The sequence below is a fragment of the Alosa sapidissima genome, chromosome 4 (assembly GCF_018492685.1).
Source record: "Alosa sapidissima isolate fAloSap1 chromosome 4, fAloSap1.pri, whole genome shotgun sequence".
Lineage (NCBI taxonomy): Eukaryota > Metazoa > Chordata > Actinopteri > Clupeiformes > Clupeidae > Alosa > Alosa sapidissima.
The window spans coordinates 13,691,089-13,713,674 of record NC_055960.1 but is presented as its reverse complement, the minus strand read 5'-3'; the positions used below and the strand labels follow the sequence as shown (position 1 = coordinate 13,713,674).

The 22,586-nt window shown below is 42.4% G+C and overlaps 2 protein-coding genes across 4 annotated transcripts in view; one reads left to right on the top strand and one right to left on the bottom strand.

Moving 5' to 3' along the window:
* Positions 1–162: 162 nt before the first annotated feature.
* si:ch1073-456m8.1 (leucine-rich repeat flightless-interacting protein 1) lies at positions 163–15,954 on the bottom strand. Of its 2 annotated transcripts, none has more exons than XM_042088767.1 (6): positions 15,750–15,954; positions 14,760–14,840; positions 14,067–14,102; positions 13,493–13,654; positions 12,641–12,724; positions 163–2,910 (listed from the first exon to the last, which is right to left on the bottom strand). In XM_042088767.1, exons 1-6 carry the CDS (start codon positions 15,846–15,848, stop codon positions 2,206–2,208), a joined length of 1,167 nt encoding a protein of 388 aa, XP_041944701.1. In that variant the 5' UTR covers positions 15,849–15,954; the 3' UTR covers positions 163–2,205. The 2 variants fall into 2 exon arrangements, with proteins under 2 accessions (XP_041944701.1, XP_041944702.1); XM_042088768.1 differs by having other exon boundaries at positions 14,769–14,840.
* A 1,543-nt stretch (positions 15,955–17,497) lies between these two features.
* The window catches only part of gdf11 (growth differentiation factor 11), a 19,685-nt gene continuing 14,596 nt past the window's right edge, over positions 17,498–22,586 (top strand). Inside the window, exon 1 of one of the 2 annotated variants that reach the window (XM_042088764.1) lies at positions 17,498–18,581. In XM_042088764.1, coding sequence (XP_041944698.1) covers positions 18,164–18,581 — 418 coding nt within the window. In that variant the 5' untranslated portion in view covers positions 17,498–18,163. The remainder of the gene's footprint in view (positions 18,582–22,586) is intronic. The other variant, XM_042088765.1, reaches the window with a different exon arrangement.

Below are 22,586 nucleotides of genomic sequence, written 5' to 3'. Positions count from 1 at the left end.
GCATTTGGAAGTTACCTGAATTTCTTCAGAGCGCTGCTTTGTGAGGTAATAATAAAACGAAGGTGAGTAGTCATGTTAGTACTTCTAACTCGTTAGCCAAGAATAACCTACAGTGTTAAGGTACAGGTTTTTCACAACATGAAGGACAGCATAGGAGAACCATTTTGACTGTAGATGTATTATTTTAATGATTTGCACACCCACATGCCCAGACAGTAAATCCATTGGTAGTGTACAAAATACATCTCATAATACACATCCCGTGGGTGAAAATAGGTGTCCATGTTCTTGCCACTAAGCTTACTAAAACCACGCAGCCTTAGGACATACAGCATCATAAGTTGTGCAACAAATCCTGTCAGCAAGTGCAAAACCACATGACTAACAGTGTAAAGCTTATTTAGCATGCCCCTCACCAGACTTCCTTAAATTATACAGAAGAAACGAAACGCACAGTTCAACTAAATATGTGCAGTTTTATTTTTTTACTAAAAAGATTCAAGGTGCTTTGAGTCAAGTTGCCATAAAGGGACATGTCTGACTGATTCTACACAGCTGACGAACGAATGAGATGCTAAAAACTGACTTATTTACCAAATAATTAAAGAAAATCAGGAAGTGAAACATGGAGGTGTTTGCATTACTGTACCACATGAGCCAATATATGGTCTATGTTTACAATTCTTAGCTCAAATTAAACTAGACCTTCAAAACACTAGACTGTAAGTAAGACACAAAGTTATTTGTAAGACACTGTAACAAAAGAACAAATAACATCTAGACATTTTTAAATTCATGTGAAATCAAAGCATTCTGAGGCCTTGCAAATAAAACAATTAAAAGTTTGTTTAAAACAGCGAATTACACTCATACAGAAGAAACTACCTTATTCTAAGGGGTTAGAGGTTAATAGAGACATTGTCCTGCAATGTCTATATTTAAACAAACAAAACAAGACCTCTCCCAGAAGCTACAGTACTTTGTACAGCAGCACCCAAAGCAAACAACAGTTCAAGGACATCACTGATTTGCCTATCATGCAGTCATGACTAATTGTGTTTCAAACAAAACAAAGCGACTGGAATGTACTTCTTACTGATTTGTCATAGCCTTCACAGAAAATATTTTTCCCACCGTGTTAAGGTTGTGTCATGTTTTGATATTCCTCATTTTGAAAGTTATTTTTTGTTTCTGAAAAGCATTAAGATTTTGTTGAAAGGCACTGTTTCCCTTTTCGAGGTCCCTAATAAGTGTATCAAAGAAGCCAAAGGTACTCTCTTTGAGGGGTTATGTATTCCCTTTCTTTAGAATCAGCAAATATCTGTTATAAAAGTACAAATATAACAAATAAAATCTAACATATCTATGTGATGAAATCAAAGACATGTCACTCTCATGCCCTCCATGTAACCCGCTAAAAATAGTATTATATAACTATTATCATAATATTATTATTACTATAGTGTACACTGTCATTGCCATTATCTGTATGGACATAAACAGCAGGCTTTTCCTTTTCCACGGTTAAAAGATTAAAAGTGTAGACCTTGGACAAATGTCAAAAGTCGTAAGCAGTGTAGTCATATTTAAAAGGCTGACCTCTGCCAAACAAATCTTTGTCGTCCTTGTGATATCTGATGGTCTGTGAGGTGACTGATTATATCCGAACCATGTAGCGCCATCGCAACAAGATTGTGTGGGAGAGGAGCAGCCTGTAAACCGTGTCTCAGTGTTGATGCCAAAAGAGGGATAGAGCCAAAGAACAGCCAGTGCCCAGCTCGCAAAATTCCATTTTGTCTGATGACGCCCAGGAGAGCGCACAGTGTTGACAAAGACCTTTCTGAGGCCGACGGGAGGGGAAGTCGAAGCGGTCCAAGGTCAGCTATTAATTATTTGGGGGCGATCCACTGGTGGCCGATGGTTGAAGCGGCCACTGCAGATTCTCAGCACTTCTTTCACAACAGGCAAAGTAGAAAGTAGCAAGAGGGAAAAAAACTGATCTGGAGCGTGGTATTGTGCAAGAGCAGACCATTTCATATGTACTGCCTGTTTCAGAACTTCTCCTATGCAGCAACTGGTGTTTCAGCGTAAATAACTGGTGCCCATGGACCTGAGTAATATCATATAAGACTTATATAATGCTTGATAAAAAGCAATCTCAGGTCAGTAGACAGTAACACATAGAGATTCGCAAAAGTCCTGAATTTAAGACAAAACACAAGAATCGTTTGGTTTGGGGCTCCCTGGCTCTCCCGTATTGGCCCCCACGTCCCCATCTTCATCTGCCAGCTCATCCTCCGGGAAACCCCCGTCTGGAGATCCGTCTGGTGTGGAGGCACCTGCAAGGGCCTCTTGCTCCAGAAGGTCTGACTGCGCATCCTCGTAGCCACTGCTCTCATCGTTGTCGTCTGGGTCTTCTCCAGTGGATTTGTTGCCGTTAGGGCCTCGAAATACTCCCTCTTGCACTGGCTGTTTAGACAGGTCCAGTGATGGCGTGTGACCGAAGTTCTTCACCATCTTGGTGAGCTTAGCCAACGGGCCATCGCTGGTTTCCTCCTGTGCCCTGTTCTCCTGAGCAGGATCTTGATCCACCGATGTCCCTATGGGGGCATTCTGGATCCAGGCAGGACCTGTGCGGTCATCTTCAGCCTGGTCCCCTTTTCCTTTCTTGAAGAAGGACAACAGCCCTCCACTTGAACTGTCTGCTTGACCGTCTGTAGTGCCTGGAGTGACAGGCGTACTGTCCAATCGCACCAGAGTGAAAGGCGCCTTTTGTGTTGTACCCTCTGGCTGAGTCTTGTTCTGAGGTGGCGGTGTTGTTTGTGTGTCTCTGCTCTCCTTAGCTACAGTCTCCTGGGTGTCGTCCCTAATCAGAGTGTAGACCGGGACCGCTGGGATGCTGTTTCTCTCCTGTGGACAATGAAGAACAGAGGACACGTTAACTGACTATCAACGGATGAGTCATCTAGTGCTCCTGCCACTCAGCCACGAATAAACAAAACCAACCCAATATGTAAACTAACAAGTTGTGTGAGCTTGCTGGTTAAGTTGTTAAGGTGTAGTCACCTTTATAAATCCAGGTGCAAGACCTGACCTGCCTGGCCATGGCATTCATTGTTATCAGGAGTTATGTGTCCAACCCCTCCTTTTAGTGGGTGCTTTTTTTTAAAAGGTAGCCTACACTATGCAGGTTTGGCAAAAGGCAAAAATGTTCTCCAAAGAGGTATATCTACTGACAAGGTAATGTTTCATGATTCTCGTAAGATTTGTAGGGCCGCCGTTCTTGAAGTTGCATGGGTGAACGATTTGCCTATTACAAGTTTGTTTACCATCAAATTGGCTTCGTAAAAGTTATATTAAGGTGAAAATCTTGCATAGTGTACCCGTGTAACTACATATAGGGGGGCAGTGTGGTGGAACTGGTTACAGCGCCCATACCATATTCGGGTCCACATGCCCATGGGGACTGGGGTAAATAAAACAAATTAAACTGTATTTAGCCATTTAAAATGATGTACATCACTAACAGTGTGATATGTACTGTCTGTCTCAGCATAAGAAATGATGAAAGGTACATGGTCAGTTAGATGAAGTGAAACATTTTAACTTTTGCTAGATCATTGATTCACCTCCTGTTTAGCAACATTTTGGCAAACTTATCAGGGGGAAATTCTTAGGAATCATTAAAAACCTGTTTATCAGCATTTTGCATTAAACCCTTGAAATCATGTACACCACAACATTAGTAATCTGTCAGATGTTTAAGAGGAAGTGTTCAATGATGAACAAATCAAGATATCAGAACTGATATAGTTATTTTGACTTAACCCATTGCCAGGGAAAAAGAAAGGGCAATTGCTTTAAAAATAATTTAAAAATCCCTATATGGTAAGTGCAATAAATAATACAAGCCCACTAAATAATGCAAGTTCAGTGTTGGCCTAGTGTTGTTGATAGAGGTGGAGGGGTACAGTTTCCAAATGCATTTTGAACCATCCTTCATCAGAGCACCATGTTCCAAATTAGGGCTGCAATGAACAATTATTTTCATAGTCAATAAATCTGTCGATTAGCCAATAAAATTTCAAAAAACGGTAAAATAAAATGGCGATGATCATTTCCCAAAGACTATGATTATGTCCTCAGATACCTTGTTTTGTCCACAGGCCAAATATATTTAGTTTACTGAGGAGGGTGTAAAATGTAAGTAAAAAGTAAAATGAAAATAATCAAGTAAGAAGCTGCAATCAGAGGATTCTGAGGTACTCTACAAAAAACGATTGAACGATCACCAAAATAGTTGCTGGCTAACTGAATAGTTGACAGCTAATCAATTGATCGATTAACTGTTGCAGCCCTATTTATTCCAGATAAAGATTCCCACTAAACAAGTACAACATGTACAGTAAGAATGCTTACCCCTAGTAATGGTGAAAGCACAATCACTTACTTACTAAATTAGATGTCTGGCATTAACACAAACACATAATATCAAGTTCCTACTGATGATGTGGGATACGTGAAATCTTATTCTTTGTGTTTTGTGGTTTTGCATGGCTAAATTACTCATATGCCTATGCATGTTACAGTGAAGGAAACTGTATGCTGCAAGGATGTGGAGTTATTAGCGGTTAGTCTCCGTCCGTACTACATGCCGAGGGAGTTCTCGCACGCAATTGCTGTCTGTGTTTACGTTCCACCTCGAGCTCTCCCGGATACAGCATGTGACGTCATCCACTCCACAATCGCAAGGCTTCAAACCCAACACAGTGATGCCTTTTTTGTGATCTCTGGCGACTTCAATCACATAACACTGGATTCCACACTCACAAATTTCTACCAGTTTGTTGACTGCCCTACAAGGAAAATCAGGACAATAGACCTCATGTATGCAAACGTGAGGGATGCATACAATGCAAACCCCCTCCCCCCTCTGGGAAAGTCAGACCACAACCTCATTCATCTCTAGCCAATGTACAAGCCCAAAGTACAGAGGCTACCAGCTGCCACACGCACCTTCAGAAAGTGGACACCTGAAGCGGATGAGGCTCTGAGAGACTGCTTTGAGTGCACTGACTGGAGTGTGTTACAGAATGTAGAGGACTTAGAGGAGGTCACACAGTGCACAACTGACTACCTGAATTTCTGTATGGACATTGTTGTTCCCACCAGAACTGTACGCTGCTTTCCCAATAACAAGCCTTGGATAACAAGCAATGTCAAGACCCTTCTTAATAGGAAAAAGGGGGAACTCAAAGTCAAGCTGAAGGAGGCTAAGGAGGACTACAGAAGGAAGGAGGACTACAGAAGGAAGGTGGAACAGAAGTTGCAGGAAAACAACATGAAGGAGGCATGGGACGGCATGAAAATTATAACTGGCCTGAAGAAGAGCAGCAGCTCTGTGGAGGGGGACCTGGACAGGGCGAACCAGTTGAACCACTTCTACAACAGGTTTCACTGCCCTGCTCCAGCTCCAATGGAAGTGGTCTGTCCACCACCCCCTGCAGACTCAGGCACTGCTCTTGTTTGCATGCCTGCCCTATCCCAGGCACCCAACGACACCCAACGACACCCAACGACCTAAACCATTACCACCTCACGCCCAACGACCTTAACCATCACCACCTCATGCCCTGCCCCCGCCTGACGCCTCCTTGCCTGTGCCTGCTGAGGCGTCCACGACTCTGGTAGCCTTGACAGGGACATCAAGGAGGTGCTCATCCCCAAGCCCTCACCCCCACACCCCCTCAATACCAGTGCAACACTCACCTCCACCATCACAGGCTATCGTACCCCCACCATCACTGGATATTGCACCCCTCCCCCACACGGCGATCACGAACAATGAGGCGACAACGACCTCAGTCAACAACCATCAGACACACAGATCCCAGATGCACCCCTCCCCCTCCCCTCCCCTTACACCCCCCCATCATCACAGGAAAACAAGTGAGCGCTAAACTAAAGAAACTGAACACGAGAAAGGCAGCGGGCCTGACAGACTGTGTCCAAGGCTACTCAAGGCCTGTGCTGCTGAGCTGGGGGAGCCACTGAAGCACATCTTCAATCTAAGTCTACACCTTGGACAAGTTCCAACACTGTGGAAGACATCATGTCTCACCCCTGTCCCTAAAAAGCCACATCCTAGTGAGCTTAATGACTACAGACCTGTCGCTCTAACATCACATGTAATGAAGACAATGGAGCGACTCGTCTTAGGTATGCTCAGACCCCAGGTACGCCATGCACTAGACCCGTTACAGTTTGCATACCAGGAGAAAGTGGGCGTGGACGATGCCATCACTTATCTTCTACAAAGGACACATTCTCACCTGGACAAGGGGAAAAGTGCTGTGAGAATCATGTTCTTTGATTTCTCAAGTGCTTTTAACACCATCCAACCCCTCAGACTGGGAGACAAGCTCTTGCAGATGGGTGTGGACGCTCACCTGGTAACCTGGATCACAGATTACCTGACGGAGCGACCACAGTTCGTCAGACTGAAGAACTGTCTCTCTGACACTGTGATCAGCAGCACCGGAGCGCCAAATGATGGACAGAACTCATAATAGTCCTCAATAGTAAGGCAGTCAACAACATAACAGTAGCCTAGCCCTACAGTATGTGTGGCTCCTTTAAGTGAACCTGACGTCAGTGAATTCAGGGTTGCCAACTCTCACGCATCTGGCGTGACACTCACGCTTTCAGCACCACTCTCACGCACATGCAAGAAATGTCACGCCAAATCCATTCTTTTTTTTTTTTGCAATCCGTTCATTTTTTGTTGATGACTAGACTAGACCACAGCATTGTTTCTAAATAACAGGAGACGAGTTTAAGGCATACATATATAGCTTTAGACCAACAGCAGGTAGGTCTATATGCCTACAACGTTCTCAGCGCAGTTTTCTGTTGATTCGCTGACTATTTTAATCCGGTCCGCGACACCTTCACAGAACGCGTTGCTATTTAGACCTATGAGGCAGAAGGACGCAAAGTGTGGCCGCCCATTCTTCTCTGTTGAACTACTCACAAAGTAGCCTACCTAGTCATCACACAGATATCACATTAAATAACTTTTGCTCGTCTTTTATACGGTGCTATAGCCGCTATTTGCTGTGATAAACGGTTCGCGAGAAAATTAACTTTCAAGAAATAATCATATTACTCTACAGCTCTGCGCTCATCTCAGTTCATATAGGTGGAATATCTCACAAACATTTCGTTCAACTACATGACAAACCGTAAACCAGAATAAACAGCAGAGCTTACCGAACACAAAGGTATAATGCAATCCCCTGTACAATAAGCCGTTCTAGAGTAAAATGGTAGCAAATTTCTAGGCCTATATGGTCTCCAACTTTGGGCTTTAAGTGTCTTAAAACTAAGCTGTGCTTAAATACTTATATATCTGTAAATATTAAAATCAGAGGATATACAACTCATGGCTAAGAGTTTGTCCATAATTTTTATTTTCACAAACTGCTAAGCATGCATGTATTTAAGTGTCTTAAAAAAAGTGTGGCAATGCATAATTTAAACTTAACTTAAATTGGGCAATGCATAATTTCATAACAGGCCAAATAAAAAATAAATGTTAAATATAGCCTAGATATAATATTAAAATTAGATGATATAGGCTAGTATAGATTTAGATAAAGTTGAATGGCTCCAGAACTCACACCAGTGGATTGTGTCTTAAAGGAGCCACACCACTTTTATGACACTAGCTGTTCTGTTGTCCTTTAGTTTTGTTGCTACTGGGCATGATAGGGCAGGCCAATTATGAGTTCTGTCCAACATTGATGGTATAGGTTTAGAAAAAAAGTCAGCACATTTTAATCATATCGCAATAATACCAATGACCGTGATCATTTTGGTCATGTTTTTTCATCAGATGTTCATACTGTATCTCTGGCTGGTAAAAAAGTTGAGTGGCTAGCCACAATGGTAGGTGAAAAAAAATATTGTATTTCCATCCCTGATACGTATGTACACTCATACACACATTCATATTTGTAAGTCTCAATCTGTCCATTTCTTTCCACAAAACTCGCCAGAAGTCATCATTTAAGGGGTTATTTTTTATTTTTTTTCCATTCTAGTTTTTTTTTACATATGCCTAAATCAGGGATTATACATAGCAAAAGAGAGGGGACAGACATTTTTTAAATTAGGTTTAGGTAAAAATTTAACGCACACGCACTATGACTTCACAAAATCTCACTCCCACCAAACACCCAAGGTTGGCAACCCTGGTGAATTGCGAGTGAGTGGCTAGAGAGTTTGAATCGTTTTCATTTAGGACTAAACGCTCATAAACGGCTCAGCTTGGAATAAGCTACAGTATAGCGACCAAATCAGAGTTTGTGAGGGAAACTTAGGTTTAGTTTCAATTCCGGGTAACTGAATAAAGCTGCAACTCCTCAGACTGTATCTTATGTCCGTCTACTCTGTTGCGCACAACCTGCTGCAGCAGAAATGAAAGGCGTTAGCCCCGAAGAGGTTTTAATAACTTATTATGATGACCTGTCTGGAACTGAAGCACGAATGGTTAGCATATTTCTAGGTAATAATACAAAACCAAGCTTAAGTAATGCAAATATAATACTAGAACACAACTTAGAACTAGGCCTACTTATGTACTCGTCCCACTAACGAGTTTATTTGTTTCCCCGACCAGCGCGGTAAAGTGCAAACACACCAGCACAAGACGGCTCTAGGTAGGGCTGAGCGGACGGACGGACCTTACGTAGGCCTAAATTAGGACTTTAAAAAATATCGGCGCAAATTATTGGCCAGAATTCTGTTATCGGACCGATAATAATATTTACATTTTTGTCACATATCGGCTATTAATATATCGGCCGCCGATATATCGTGCATCCCTATATATATAACATTTATTTTATATTTGGCCTGTTATAAAATCATGTATTGAACAATTTAATCACAGCTCAGCTTTAAGAAACTCAAATAGCCTAGATGCATGCTTAGCATTTTGTGATCATTAGGCTAAAGCTACTTTCACAAACTCAGTCAGCTGTCCTCTGATTTACCAATATCTAGGCGATATTTGTAACATTTATTTTGTATTTGGCCCGTTATGAAATCATGTGGAACAATTTAAACACATTGTAAAACTTAAAGCCCAAATTTGGAGACATCCATGCATGTTGAAATTTACTGCAAATTAAAACTCGATTACTCTGGAACGGCTAACTGTACAGGGGACTTTACACCTTTGTGTTCGGTAAGGTCTGCTGTTTATTCTGATATATGGTTTGTCGTATGTTAAAAGAAGGGTTCGTGAAGTATTCCACCGAGATGAATGGGTTGGGAGATCATGGGACGCAAAACCTTCAGTAGAATGTATGATTAAATTGAATTATATTATTTACTTTTCTCGCGAACCGTTCAACTCAGCAATTATCGGGTAACATCGTTTAAAAGCTGAGAAGAAGCTCTTTCATGTGATACTCGTGATGTCTGTGTGATGAATAGGCTACTTCGCGAGTAGTTCAACGGAGATGAATGGGTGAATTTGGACGCACTTTCTTTCTTGCACTGTCACTTTCTCCACTGCGTAAAAGACTAAATTAATTTGCACAGTGAATGCTAAGCTTATTTTGACAGGCCACAGGCTAAATAAAAATCGCTATTAGTAGGACGCAAAGCAGAATGTTGAAAGAAGGGGGCACCAAGGCCACCGTGGCCTGTAAACCTCTGATTTTCAAAGGGGCCTCACGGCCAACGCAAGAGGCAACGTCGTGGCCACCGTGAAATTCCTACCCTGGTGCAAAATCAATCATATCCAACTCAACACTTCAAAGACCAAGGAGATGGTGGTGGATTTCCACAGGTCTAAGCCCACTCTGCTACCAGTCTCCATTGATGGGGTCAATGTCGAGGTGGTAAGCACCTACAAGTACCTGGGTCTCCACTTGGACAATAAACGGGACTGGTCAGCCAACACTGATGCACTCTACAAGAAAGGGCAGAGCAGGATGTACTTCCTGAGGAGGCTGCACTCCTTCAATGTGTGCAGCAAGCTCCTCAGGATGTTCTACCAGTCTGTTGTTGCCAGCGTCCTCTTCTATGCAGTGGTATGTTGGGGAGGAAGCACAAAGAAGAAGGATGCGGGGCGACTTGACAGGCTGGTAAGGAAAGCTGGCTCTGTAGTGGGAGCTGAACTGGAGTGCATCACTTCAATATCTGACAAAAGGACCCTGAACAAACTGATCAACATCTTGGACAATGAGTGTCATCCACTCCACAGCACTATTGTTAAGCAGAAGAGCCTGATCAGCTGGAGACTTCGCTCACTGCTTTGCACAACAGATAGACTGAGGAGGTCATTCATCACCAGGGCCATTGAACTGTTCAATGCATCACTTAAGGGAAGAGGAGAAATAGACTTTTCCGCATAGTCTGTCTGTCTCTTCACAACCTCCATGTCTTGAACTGTCTGTCCACTAGCCACTTTACCATTGTCTTCTGCCTCACTGTTTGCGTGCTTTATTAGCACATATGCAGAACCCCTCCCTCCATGCCACAGCCGAACTGTGACCACACTTATACCTTTCTTAATATAGTTATTTATACATAGATATATAGACTTTATTCTTGCACTGTTTGAATTACTCATTTGCACCATCACCATGGCACTCATTCACAAAGAGCCCCTTACCTTATGCACAGAGGACCACAGGCTCAGTTCCTGCTTCAGTCATTGCAAGCGCACCTGATTGATTAATCACCCACTATGTGGATTCTGTTTTTTAGAATTGATTTAGATTAAGTTTTATTTAGTATAATTTGTATTTTAGTATATTTAGTATATTCTTTATCTTCTACAGCCCTTATTGCTTAGTTGTGTTTTTTTATATCATATACTTTTAATTACTTTTTCTGCTGTTAGTGAACGTGTGTGTGTATGTCTGTATGCTACTGTGACCTTGAATTTCCCCTAGGGATCAATAAAGTATCTATCTATCTATCTATCTATCTTGTTATATGTTAGCTTCCCACCGGTCTCTGTAAAGCACTTTGGTTGATGCAAGTCATGTTTAAAGGTGCTATATAAATAAATCTGATTGATTGATTGATTGATATGTCTAAGGTCACTGAGTCAATAAACCATTCATTTGTCCATCTTGAGTTCTGTGAAATTATCTTTTTTTTTCCAGCATATGGTCTTAAAACATTTGTATAAACCTGCTTATCTTGTGAGGTTTAAAACCCAAACACCAACCCGCAAGGGCAGTCAATCGACATTATCTTGCTTGCTTGTTCTTCCCATTTTCATACTGACATAGGCCAACATAGTTCCTCTACAGCTGATGTCCTTTCTAGGTTCAGTCCTCCACCGCTTTTGCACTCACTGGCTTTCTGATGGCTGACATGTTGCTCAACAGCCCAATTAGTCACCCCCCCCCCCCACCCAAAAAAAAAACTTAGTCATACAAAAAAAAAATGTTTATACAAAGTACTGAAGTGTGGACAAAAATTTTCATTTCCTTGGAAAACTACTGGTGTGCTATTCAGGGGGAATGAAACGGTATGTCCAAACGCTCATTTGCACATTAACGTAATGTTAGAAGGGGGGATTACAACACCCCAGGGCACGGATCTGGATAGGATAGCAGCTTTTGTTTCCTGATTTGGCCCTGAAACCGCAAGGCACCTCACAGTCTTTGCAGAAGTGGGCAGCAGGCAAGCCAACCAGAGAGTTTAATAAAACAAATCCAACAATAAAATATTGACAGAGTCCTTAGGCAGGAAAACACACATTCGATGACGTTTGGTTAAAAAATAGCAGACCTGTGTGCGCTCACTACCAACAAGTGAGCTTTCTGGATTGCATTGCAGTCTTCCATAACAAACAGATAAAAATCTACTGAGCTGGAATGTAGAATGGAATGCTCTTAAATCTTAATCTCTATCGATATTTTGAAAGTATCTGCTACTTGACCACAGATCCGCAGGTCCTTGGTGCATGCATACAAAAGTTAGACCATTTAAAAAGAAACTGACCATGGGGACTATCTCCAAATATGGCTTTGTGTGAAACTTGTAACATATACAAAGTGTTAAAGCATGCAGGCCTCAGCCCTGACTCATGAAACTACTGAAGCTAAAAACTCCTATGTGTAGTGTGAAAATAAAATGGGTATTAGGTTTAGAGCACTTTTATTTTTAGCAAAACACAACTCGCTTCCGTTCTATTTCTCTAGCACAGTCCTAGCACAGCACTTCTACCTCACAACATGTAACACTCACAATAACATCCTCACACCATTTTAACTTACAAAAGAACAAAGAACTCCACCTATACATAAAATATGAGCCGATATGGGACTGTGCCTGTTTTTAGCTTTTCTGAAAACACAGCAAAAATTACTCAGCACCCTCCCTTCTTTCGTCCCCACACCCCACTGCTGCCGCCCCCAAAAAGACAGTGTTACGCAACCAGGCAGGCATGCAGAAGCAAGCCATTTAAAAACTTGACAGTTGCAACCAGGAAGCCAAACAGTGCCTCAACATCCACATGATTATATAATTGCACCCCTCCCTTGCCTTAACCATTCCCATGACACACACACACACACACACTCACACACACATACACTCGTCCTACCTCCTTCAGCCGCTCTACCTCCTGCATTAATGAGCTGACCATGTCCTCCAACTTTCGCCTCGCTTCTCTCTCTCGCTCCAGCTCCTGTGAATGAAGAGAGTGAAAGCGAGTGAGTGAGGGTGTTAGAGAGAGAGAAAGAGAGAGAGGAAAAGATAGACAGGGAGAGAGAAAGATACAGAGACAGAGAAAGAGTGAGAGAAAAAAAATCAGAAAGGAAGCAATGGAGCATGCAGTAAGGAATGTGCATTGATATCAAGGTCACAGAAGATCCATTAGGGTGGCCTCTGCACAAATCTATTAGAGTAGAAGAGTTCACTGAAGCCATAGTGACCCACTGTCACTGTATTCAGAGCAGTTAATCTTTAACAGTCGCAAACAGTTGAGTGCCACACTGTAATGGATTAAAACTGCTTATGCAGGCCCCAGCCGTGGCGCGGCTGGCTGGGGCACCTGCACTGTACGCCGGCGACCCGGGTTTGATTCCCGCCCCGTGGTCCTTTCCGGATCCTACCCCGACTCTCTCTCCTACTCGCTTCCTGTCATTCTCTACTGTCCTGTAAATTAAAGGCATAAAAGGCCAAAAAAATATACTTAAAAAAAAAAAAACTGCTTATGCAGTATTAATCTGGAAATCTCCCTCATTTCATCAATAGCATGGCAGTGTTGCTGATATAATCACAAAAGTCTACTTAAACTGAATTACAGACGCTGACAATAAGAATCACATTACACACTGCGTCCATGTCAATTTCTCTAAGCTCTCAGTGGCTCTTAGCTACAGTGCAAGTGTCTGGTTACACATTTGCTAGAAGCTATGGCACGACGCCCTACAGAGGTTGTGTGATAGCATACCAGGCTGGTGTCTTGCGCTTCTCTCTGGGCCTCGGCGAGCATCTCCTCCGCCCCCTCTAGAGTGTCCTGAAGGAAGTCCACCTGGAACAGGAGAGTCTCCCGCTGAACTTCCAGATAGCGCAGTTCCTGCAGCACACCATCATAGTTCGTCTGGAGTTCGATCTACAGAGAGAGAGAGAGAGAATGAGAATGCAATGCTTTGATTTTAACCACAAAGCTTATGACATATGGACAGCATGACAGTCATGTCAATGTCTTGTGATCATTGTGATCAATGTCCACATCATCATGTGGTCTTGAGTTCATGTTTTCATATTCGAGACATTCAGAGCAGACTCTTTGGGAAAGTGATACCATAATGGTGGATTTATTATTTTACATATAAGGAACACCAAAAACACCAGTACATTTATATACTCCAAATATCTAATGTTGATATCTTCAAAATGTTTCTACCACATTTCCAATCCAGCATACTGCATTGAAAATAGGGCTCTAAACGGCAAAAAGCTGCTCTTCAAACACAGTAAGAAAGGGGTAATAACATATTGTAGTAGCAATAAGTAGCAATTACCATATCTGGGATCTCTGCAAGTGAATCCTCTTCACTCTGCCAAAAACACAACGAAATCAGGTAATTTTATAGAAGATACAAACACAGTACAACCATAGCACAGCAGATCTCTTATCTCCGATCTCTTGAACAGTATTTAGATTCCAATGTTATAAATCTGGCATTCATACACTACTGAAATTGTAGCATTTAACTCAAACCGAAAACAGTAGACTAACATAAAAAATCAAGACCTAAATGTGTTTAATTACATACCATGCTTTGTATACTATTTTCTACATGACTTAACAAATCTTATGTATTTGTCGTGAGAATGCTGTAGATGTGATTTTAATCATACCAATTCAATGTCAAATCTGACATCACAGTTATCCCAGTAACATTGTGCATCACAGTAGTCTATAGTTTCAGTGCACATGTATTACCTCAAGAACCACATCATAGAAATATGATAAAAAGTGATTCAAAATATGACACCAAGCTGAAAGATTTTTTCCCTTCACTCCAGTATGTGAATGGCCTTCAGTGAAAGAAGGGTTGAACGCTGCATAGGCTACATGCTTCATCACACGCATGAATGACTAAGACATGAGTGTCCAGGAAAGGACAGCGCAGCCTATATATGGGCACAGAGAGCCAAGAGTGCAATCATATGTGGTAAAGAGTTGTTTTAGAAATGGGTAACTGGCCAACCTGGCTCACCCCTCTCTCTCCTTTTTTCAGTGATCCATATCTGCTGTCACTGCAGGTCAGTCGTTTGGTAGTCTCCTCAGCCTAGAAAACAAAAACTCACAGGTAAAAAAACCCAACATGCTTACCAAAATACACACACTGGCTTTAAACTGAAATAGGCCAAGGTGAGGTTACCAACATGTGGAGTGTGGATGTGTTACCAACATGTGGAGCAGATTGTGGTTTCACAGCAACAAAATGCAACCAGAGGTAGGAGTAAATGGGATATGAATTCTTACTATCACTGTGTCAGGTGAGGTCTGAGCAAATCCAACACTAGCACACGGGACCATATTCGCGTAGCCTATACAGTCTATGTTTGACTCCTGGCGCAAATCATTTCTGTGAAGGCTACCTTTATACTGTTTCCGGGGAGTCTAGAGGCAACGGCAAAAACTAAATTCCCCTAAACGAAACGTTGTAGCGTTGAAAAGGAAAGAAGGAAAGCAATGTCGTTCAGTCGTAAGACTTTGAGGGAAACAAAGCATCATATATGCATCATACTTCATTACATCATTGTGTTACAGTGATATGTGAAATATTGCAACACTGTCGTCATGAGTGCGACAGATCGAACACAGGACATCTCTTCACAAAACTGTAGTCTATTCCAGACATAAAGTAGACTAATTAATTACTCTGACAAATGTATAGGCTAAGTGGGTTGATATTAGTCATTGATCAAACAAGCAGTTCATCTGTAGAACGAAAAATCACGACACGACGTCTAAACACAGCTCTGTCTATAGTAATCATCTTAACAGAGGATTATATCCCCCTCAGGTAGGCTACGAGACTAGATCAATTAGGTGGTCTGTTTTACATTTTCAAGATGTTAGCTTACATAATATCCGAATGGTCGGAGACCAACCCTTTGGTAGCCTAAAACAAACAAAAAACGCCTTCCCACCATAGCAGTGGAAGGATACAGAATTTCTTGCTCACACTTACCTCCTTTATTATATGTCGTAACGATTCATCCTCACTCATTCCTCGCGAAAGTGTTCTTTTTCGCGGTGTCCCCATTCTTTCCAGACTCCCGCAGTGCATTGTTCATAAATTTCGAATGGTAGGATAGTTGAGGAAGGCTACTCGACGCCGTAAGGGTAGTGCGCTGCGCTCCCTGTGCTAATATCTTGTTTGGTGAGGGAGGGTGGATGGTTGAACTTCTGTATGAAGAGAAATGGTGGGTGGGGCGTGATGAGGGCCCTGCGTGGGTGGTTCCTACTCTCCGTGGTTACAAACACCAGCACTCGTTTATCTTAGGAGTTTGGATGTTGGAATCCATGGAATTAGTTAAACAGAATATGACGAGTTAGCCTACAACTAAACAGTTTTCTACTAAGGCTATTTGTCATGAATAGCTAAGAGAACCAAAAGGCTACACTTAAGACACATCAGCACTGACTTTTGAGTTATATGGGCCTAATGAGCTTTCCCAATCTTGTAATTGGACATTTAAGCAATGATCAACCTCACCACGCAGTGCAGGATATAGCCTATGTTACGGATGTTAGGCCTACATGTTATAGGCTAGGTATAGGCTATGAGGCAACTCCAGAGAATACTCTTATAAGATTGTGCAAGTAGCCTAGCAATTGAGAGATTTTCTTAATTTCTCGATTTCTTAATAATGATGCACCCCTGCACCAGGAAACAGACACTAATCATCATGTTCGAACAACGTAGGCTAATGATTAATTGTTCTGAAGGGATCTAAATAGGCTAGGCTAGGCATGAAAATTCCATAGTTAGACATTTTTGGCATTTCAATTTGTGGGCTAATAAACCATAACGTAAAATGTGACAAAAGTCAGCTATTTTTGTTCTTAAGGATAACATAGGCTATGTAATTTGCTCAATTTTCTGCACTGTAGCCTACAGCCGCCAGATGGGGGTAAAAGGCTAGATTTGGAGTGGCCTAGCAAACTGGACTTACCAATGGAACTGATGTAAAATCAGTGTAGTCTAACTAAATGTAAATGAGTGCGACAAAGTAGCTACACTGTAAATGATAAAGTGTACAAAATAGAACAATGCATTTAGGAACCAGACGTTTATACGGTAGGCTATATGTAGGCTCCATGTTGCCTATTTTGGCTAGACTGGCTTGGCTACTTTTTTGAAGTTTTGAAACTCCTAATAGTTTTTTTGTATTTTATAGACTGATTGACATTAGATGCCTATCATTCAAAGGGCACATAAACAACTTAATTCAAGGCAGAAGTAGGCCTATGCCTACTTAATACGTAGGCTGTGTGGGTGTGTGTGCGCGCGCGCGCGCGCCGAGAGAGGAGAGATAAGGAAAGGTGAGTTATTGATTTGTGACCTCTAAAATACTCCAATGTTGTGATGTAGGCACTTACACCCTGTCATTCAAACCATTGAAGTTGGTAAGTAAAACTCTTATTTTAACCTTTCAACTTAGATACCCAACCTCTAATAAGAGGCAGTTGCATGTCATGTGAGAATACAAAAGTGCTGTATTTTTATGCCTTGCAACACACTTAGGCTAATTGTTAGAAGTTTGCTGTTAATATTCTTTTGTCCAAATCATAATAGGCCTATGATCATATAATTTAGCCTAAATTGACTGAAGTGAATGCACAATTAGGAAGCGCTCTCTTTCTAAGTTTGTAAAGTTAGGCTACTTGCCATCAACAGGTGTTTTGTTCACAACTGATAGCACATAAACGTATGCGAATAATAACTCAAAATGCCATTTATAATCTAAAATGTCTGTAGGCTACATTTTAGATATCATGTGCGTAGCCTAGCCTAATTGAGACTGTTACAATATAATTAGATACTTTTAATCTTATACCATGCAAATAGGCCTACGCAAAACACAGATTTACAAGATCATTTGAAGATTTCTATTTTCAAACATCAGCCCCCCTCTCTCTCTCTCCTTTACTCACTCGCTCCCTCTGTCTTGACTTAGTGACAAACCTGAAAGCCTTTTGTTGTAATCTTAGCCAATGGAGACGGATTACGACACTGGGCAGCCGACATATATAAAGGGGGGCTTTCCAAACGCACTTGCACACTTTCAATGACAGATCATTCAACACTGGGGACTAAACAGTAACAGAATAGGTAAACCAACAAATTATTTAATAAAAAGAAATGCAGACATTAAGTAGGTAGCCTAACATCAGATCAAACATCGACAGCATCATTTTGGACTCATTGCCATTTGCCAGTTATTATGGCACTCATGCACCGGTTGAAATAATTTTGAGACAGCCACCGTTGAACTAGTTGCACTTCATTGCGCGTCTTCTCTAGGACGTAGGAATAACCAGGACCAACCATATTATTCACGAAGATACAGAAGGAAACCGTTTTTAATTTTCACCATCATGGCAAGGTATAACTTTTTGCTGTGTTTGATGGTGATAATTTCCTTGGGACTGTCCGGCAGTGACGAGCCCAACCTCTTTCTCCCACCAGTAAGCGAGATGCCCACGGACGCTGGTGTTTCGCTTATCGAGGTGGAGGACGCAGGCGCTCGCGAGTGCTCTGCGTGCGTGTGGCGGGAACAGAGCAAGGTGCTCAGGCTTGAGACCATCAAGTCCCAGATTCTTAGCAAGCTCCGGCTCAAACAAGCCCCAAACATTAGCCGTGAGGTGGTCAACCAACTATTGCCCAAGGCGCCCCCGCTGCAGCAGCTCCTGGACCACCACGACTTCCAAGGGGACGCTTCCTCGCAGGACGAGTTTATGGAGGCTGATGAGTATCATGCCACTACGGAGTCAGTTATCACAATGGCATCGGAGCGTGAGTAGCCTATACTTACTTGTTACTTGAGTTGGTGACAACAACAGCTACCACAGCAACAAGCGACACAAAGTTATCATGTAATGAAAATATTCACCACAATGTTGCATAACCAATCGTATCATAACGGAATGTGCTGACAAAGAATGTGAAAAGTGTCGTAAATGGATGCTAGGCTAGGATTTAAACTTGGTTAGAATGAGAGCAACTGCATGTGCCGTCATTTCTCGCATCATATTATTTTGGGATCCCCAGTCTAGTGCCAGCTGTTAGCCACGGCTGTCAAAATAATCCAATACAGGCTAATAAGTGTGAACTTAATAAATCAATAAGTCAATAGAGTAAGACAAAAAGTAAAAACGTACAATTACTGTTTTCTTTATTATTATTATTATTATTATTATTATTATTATTATTATTAGGCTATTATTGTTGTGTGTGCACTACCATTCCTGACAGGGCATAACTTCAAACATGATTGACTTATGAGATGACAGCGAAAAACTTGGTCTCTCTGTATACCGTGCACTTTGTGTGCATTTTTTTTTATTATTTATTATCAATGTTGAAGTGCTTGCGTTGCGTTCGTGTTGCTTGACGTTCTGATCCGTAGCCTGCTTGATCCAGTGATGTGTGGGCTACAGAACCGTTTCTAAAGGTTCTGGAAACAAAAACAGTCTATGGTCCAAACAGACTGGACCAAATTGTCCTGTTTTTGTAAATTATAATCGGCCATTTTAATTCTGTATCATTCAAGTGGTTTGCTTTTTCAGTGCTCGCTTGACAGCGCTTCAAATGCGCGGCCAATGTCCGTTTGCAGCGCATAAATCAATAATGATAATGTTGCCCGGCACTTGGCAGGCAGATGCACTTGGAGGCTTTGACATTATCCCTCATTTCCCATGCAAACGATGCTTACGCTGATATTCATCACAACAGCAAAACAGATTTGGTCCACAACATCGCGGAATAAAAAGAAACAAATAAAAAGAACACAACACCACACAAGGCTCACATTTTTGTCAAACGTCACCGAGGCCTCAGCAGCTGTGTTCGACACGTTCTTTATGAACGGGCTCCAATCGGTTCCCCTGCTGTTCTGCGCAGTGAGAAAAAGTGTGTCCAAAAGCTGCTATTGTTTCCCTCTTACAGCAGTCCCTCACGGCCGCACTTGCCTTTTAAATGCGAAGTTTATAGTCACAGCTCGGGTTTTTTTTCACCCAGGACACAAAGCCTGAGAAACAGTTGGGGTCGAGGGGAGTGTGTGACCTTTCCGCCAAGAATCGCCGGGGTTCAACAACATTTACACACATAATGTATTCCACACAAGGCGAACGAAAAGCCCAGCAAATAATCCGTTTTTTGACCAGAAGTGAACAAAGATAGGGTTGTATTCCCTTAAATAACCTTATTCGACGATTGTCACACAGCCCACGTCCTCCCTATTCTCTGACGCAAAATGAACGCCACCGGTTAAACCGTTAACAGTGTCGTGGCATATCAGACACCGCTTAATTACGACCGGTAGTTTGATTCAGAAATAAAGGGAATCATCTGGCGACTGCGACGAATTTGTAGAGGTTGAACCAAACTCTTAATTGTTCAAACCAGAATATAACATGTCGCCCAGTTAATGTACAGTGATTGAGAATGAAGACATGTCTATCAGTCCTTATAAGTATCCTTGTTGTTGTTCCACTTTGCTCAAAAGTTAATTGCGAGACATGTTTGTCCATAATCTTACCAGTGGTAAACCCACCCTTGTGTAACTGCACACTGGCATGGTAAAATCCATGGTAACATTTAAGAGGTCTCATTATAGGGTAGTGAGTAGCCTAATAGGCTGTAAGTTAATGTGTGTGTGTGTGTGTGTGTGTGTGTGTGTGTGTGTGTGTGTGTGTGTGTGCGCGCGCGCGCGCATGTGTGCAAGAGAGAGTGAGAGGTAAAATTAACTAAAATGCTCTGAAATTAGATTGATTTATGTCATTGATGCTGCCGGTAAATGCAAGTAACAGGGGTGTGGTGGAGTTCATTATTAAGTTTGCATTCACATTTTCACTCTATTTAGCAGAAGTGCTTGTGTTGTGTTGTGTTGTGTTGTGTTGTGTAAGGAGCACAGATTCTGGCTCATGACTTAGGATGTAGATGCTGCCGGCTGTAGACGTGACCCCTTTTTTATGCTCCCTCTTCCCCTCCTCTCGGTCCCCTCTCAGGACTGCGAGGTCAGCATGTTCCTAGTGTGGCCTGTGCTCTGTTCCGTTCTGTTCTGTATTAGCATGTCCAGCTGTCCAAGCTTTTTGACTAACATAGCAGTTCTTTTGCCCTACGTCCATGTGGAGAGTGGAGACTCTCTTTGCTTTTTTTTTACTCCCTCATGCTACACTTGTGTGTGTCTTATATGTGTTCACAAGTCTACGCAGCTGCGGTGTTCACATTTTCAAGTGCAAGTTTCAGGGGTTTGAGTTTGAGCTGCTACGTGCCTATGGACCCGTTCAACCTGTGTCTCTGACTACCGAGGCTGCTGGATTGGTCTCCTGTGGGCAAAACAGAATTCAGCTGTTCCTGCCCGTTAATGGATGAAAAGATTCACACCCCCCCCCCCCCCCCCTCCTCCTCATGCGACCCCCACCCTGCCAGATTTTGCATCATCATTTTCTGAGCGTGTTCCCCTCTCTTGTCTCCAGGGGAATGGTGCATGATAAGATTACAGAGCAGCAGTTTTGTGTATGACTTCCTCCCTCCCTCCCTCCCTTCCTCCTTCCTTGCTTTGCTCTATCTCTCTCTCTTTCTCTCTCTTTCTGTGTGTGTGTGTGTGTTATGACAAATGATGCTGTGAGGAACTCATTAAACCCTGTGACACACTGTATGTGTTATTCATCAGAACAGTTAGTCTTCTTTTTCAAATGATAGGCTCTTTTTAGTGCACATTTATGAGTGTGTGCTTGAGTGTGTGTGTGTGTGGAGACTTTTCACAGGTGCACATGCACATTTCTGTGTTTAGTGGTACTTGTTCTTTGTGCTGAGTGAAAATCCCAAATATGATTTGACACTGAGTGAGATCTCAGTCTCAATCTCATAGAGACTTTCTATTTTTCTTCCTCTCTCTTTTTACAAATTCTTCCCTTCTATTTTGCACACTTTCACAGTCCTGCTTCTTTTTTCTCCTTTTCCTCTACTTCTCTTACCATACTCTTGTTCTTTCCTTCTATTTTCTTTTTTCAGTCTCTCTCTCTCTCTCTTTCTCTCTAACACCCCCCACCCACCATCCCTGTTTTTCATGCTGAGAGAAGGACTGCATCGCTCTCGCCTGTGGCGTCGTTATGGATCCCACAGGAGCGGAGATTGCTGCCTCTCTCCATTTCTGAGAAACACGGAGAGAAACTTCAAACAGTATTCCCCTCTCTCTGCGTGAACGGGGGCTTCGCACGCTTCTCCGTGCTGGCTTTGATGCCGCTGAGGGGGCTTGCAGCAGAACGTGCACACCGGTCCACTGCGAAACGCAAAGAAAAAAGAAGAGAGAAAAAAACCTGTTTTAATCTTCTCCTCATAGCGCAGAAGCACTGCCTGTCTATTAGTTGCAGTGGCTGAGGAAGGTTCAGGGAGTTCATATGTCCTGATCACTAATTAATGGGTGCTATCAGGGGGGGAGTGGCTTGATCAGAATCGCATTGCGGCTGTGCCTTCCGCTGTATGTGTGGTACAGTACAGCCGGGGAATTTATGCCTCTTCCATGTTCAGGGCTATTGCCCTCGTTCACCCCATCCCAAGGAGTTGTGCTGTTTTATACCAGCGATGCACAGCAGTGCCAAAAGCGCCATTATATAAGTCATTCAAACTGTCTAGGCTAACCCGACAAACAGGGCAGTATGCACTTTGTTACCTAACATCTCCTGCTTATGCAAGGTTTAAGTCCTGGTGACCCCCCATTCTGAAGGAAAATAGAAGTGTTTGACATGGGCGCTATGAATGTAAACATGGGAAGATAATGGGTGAGGAGAAGATCTG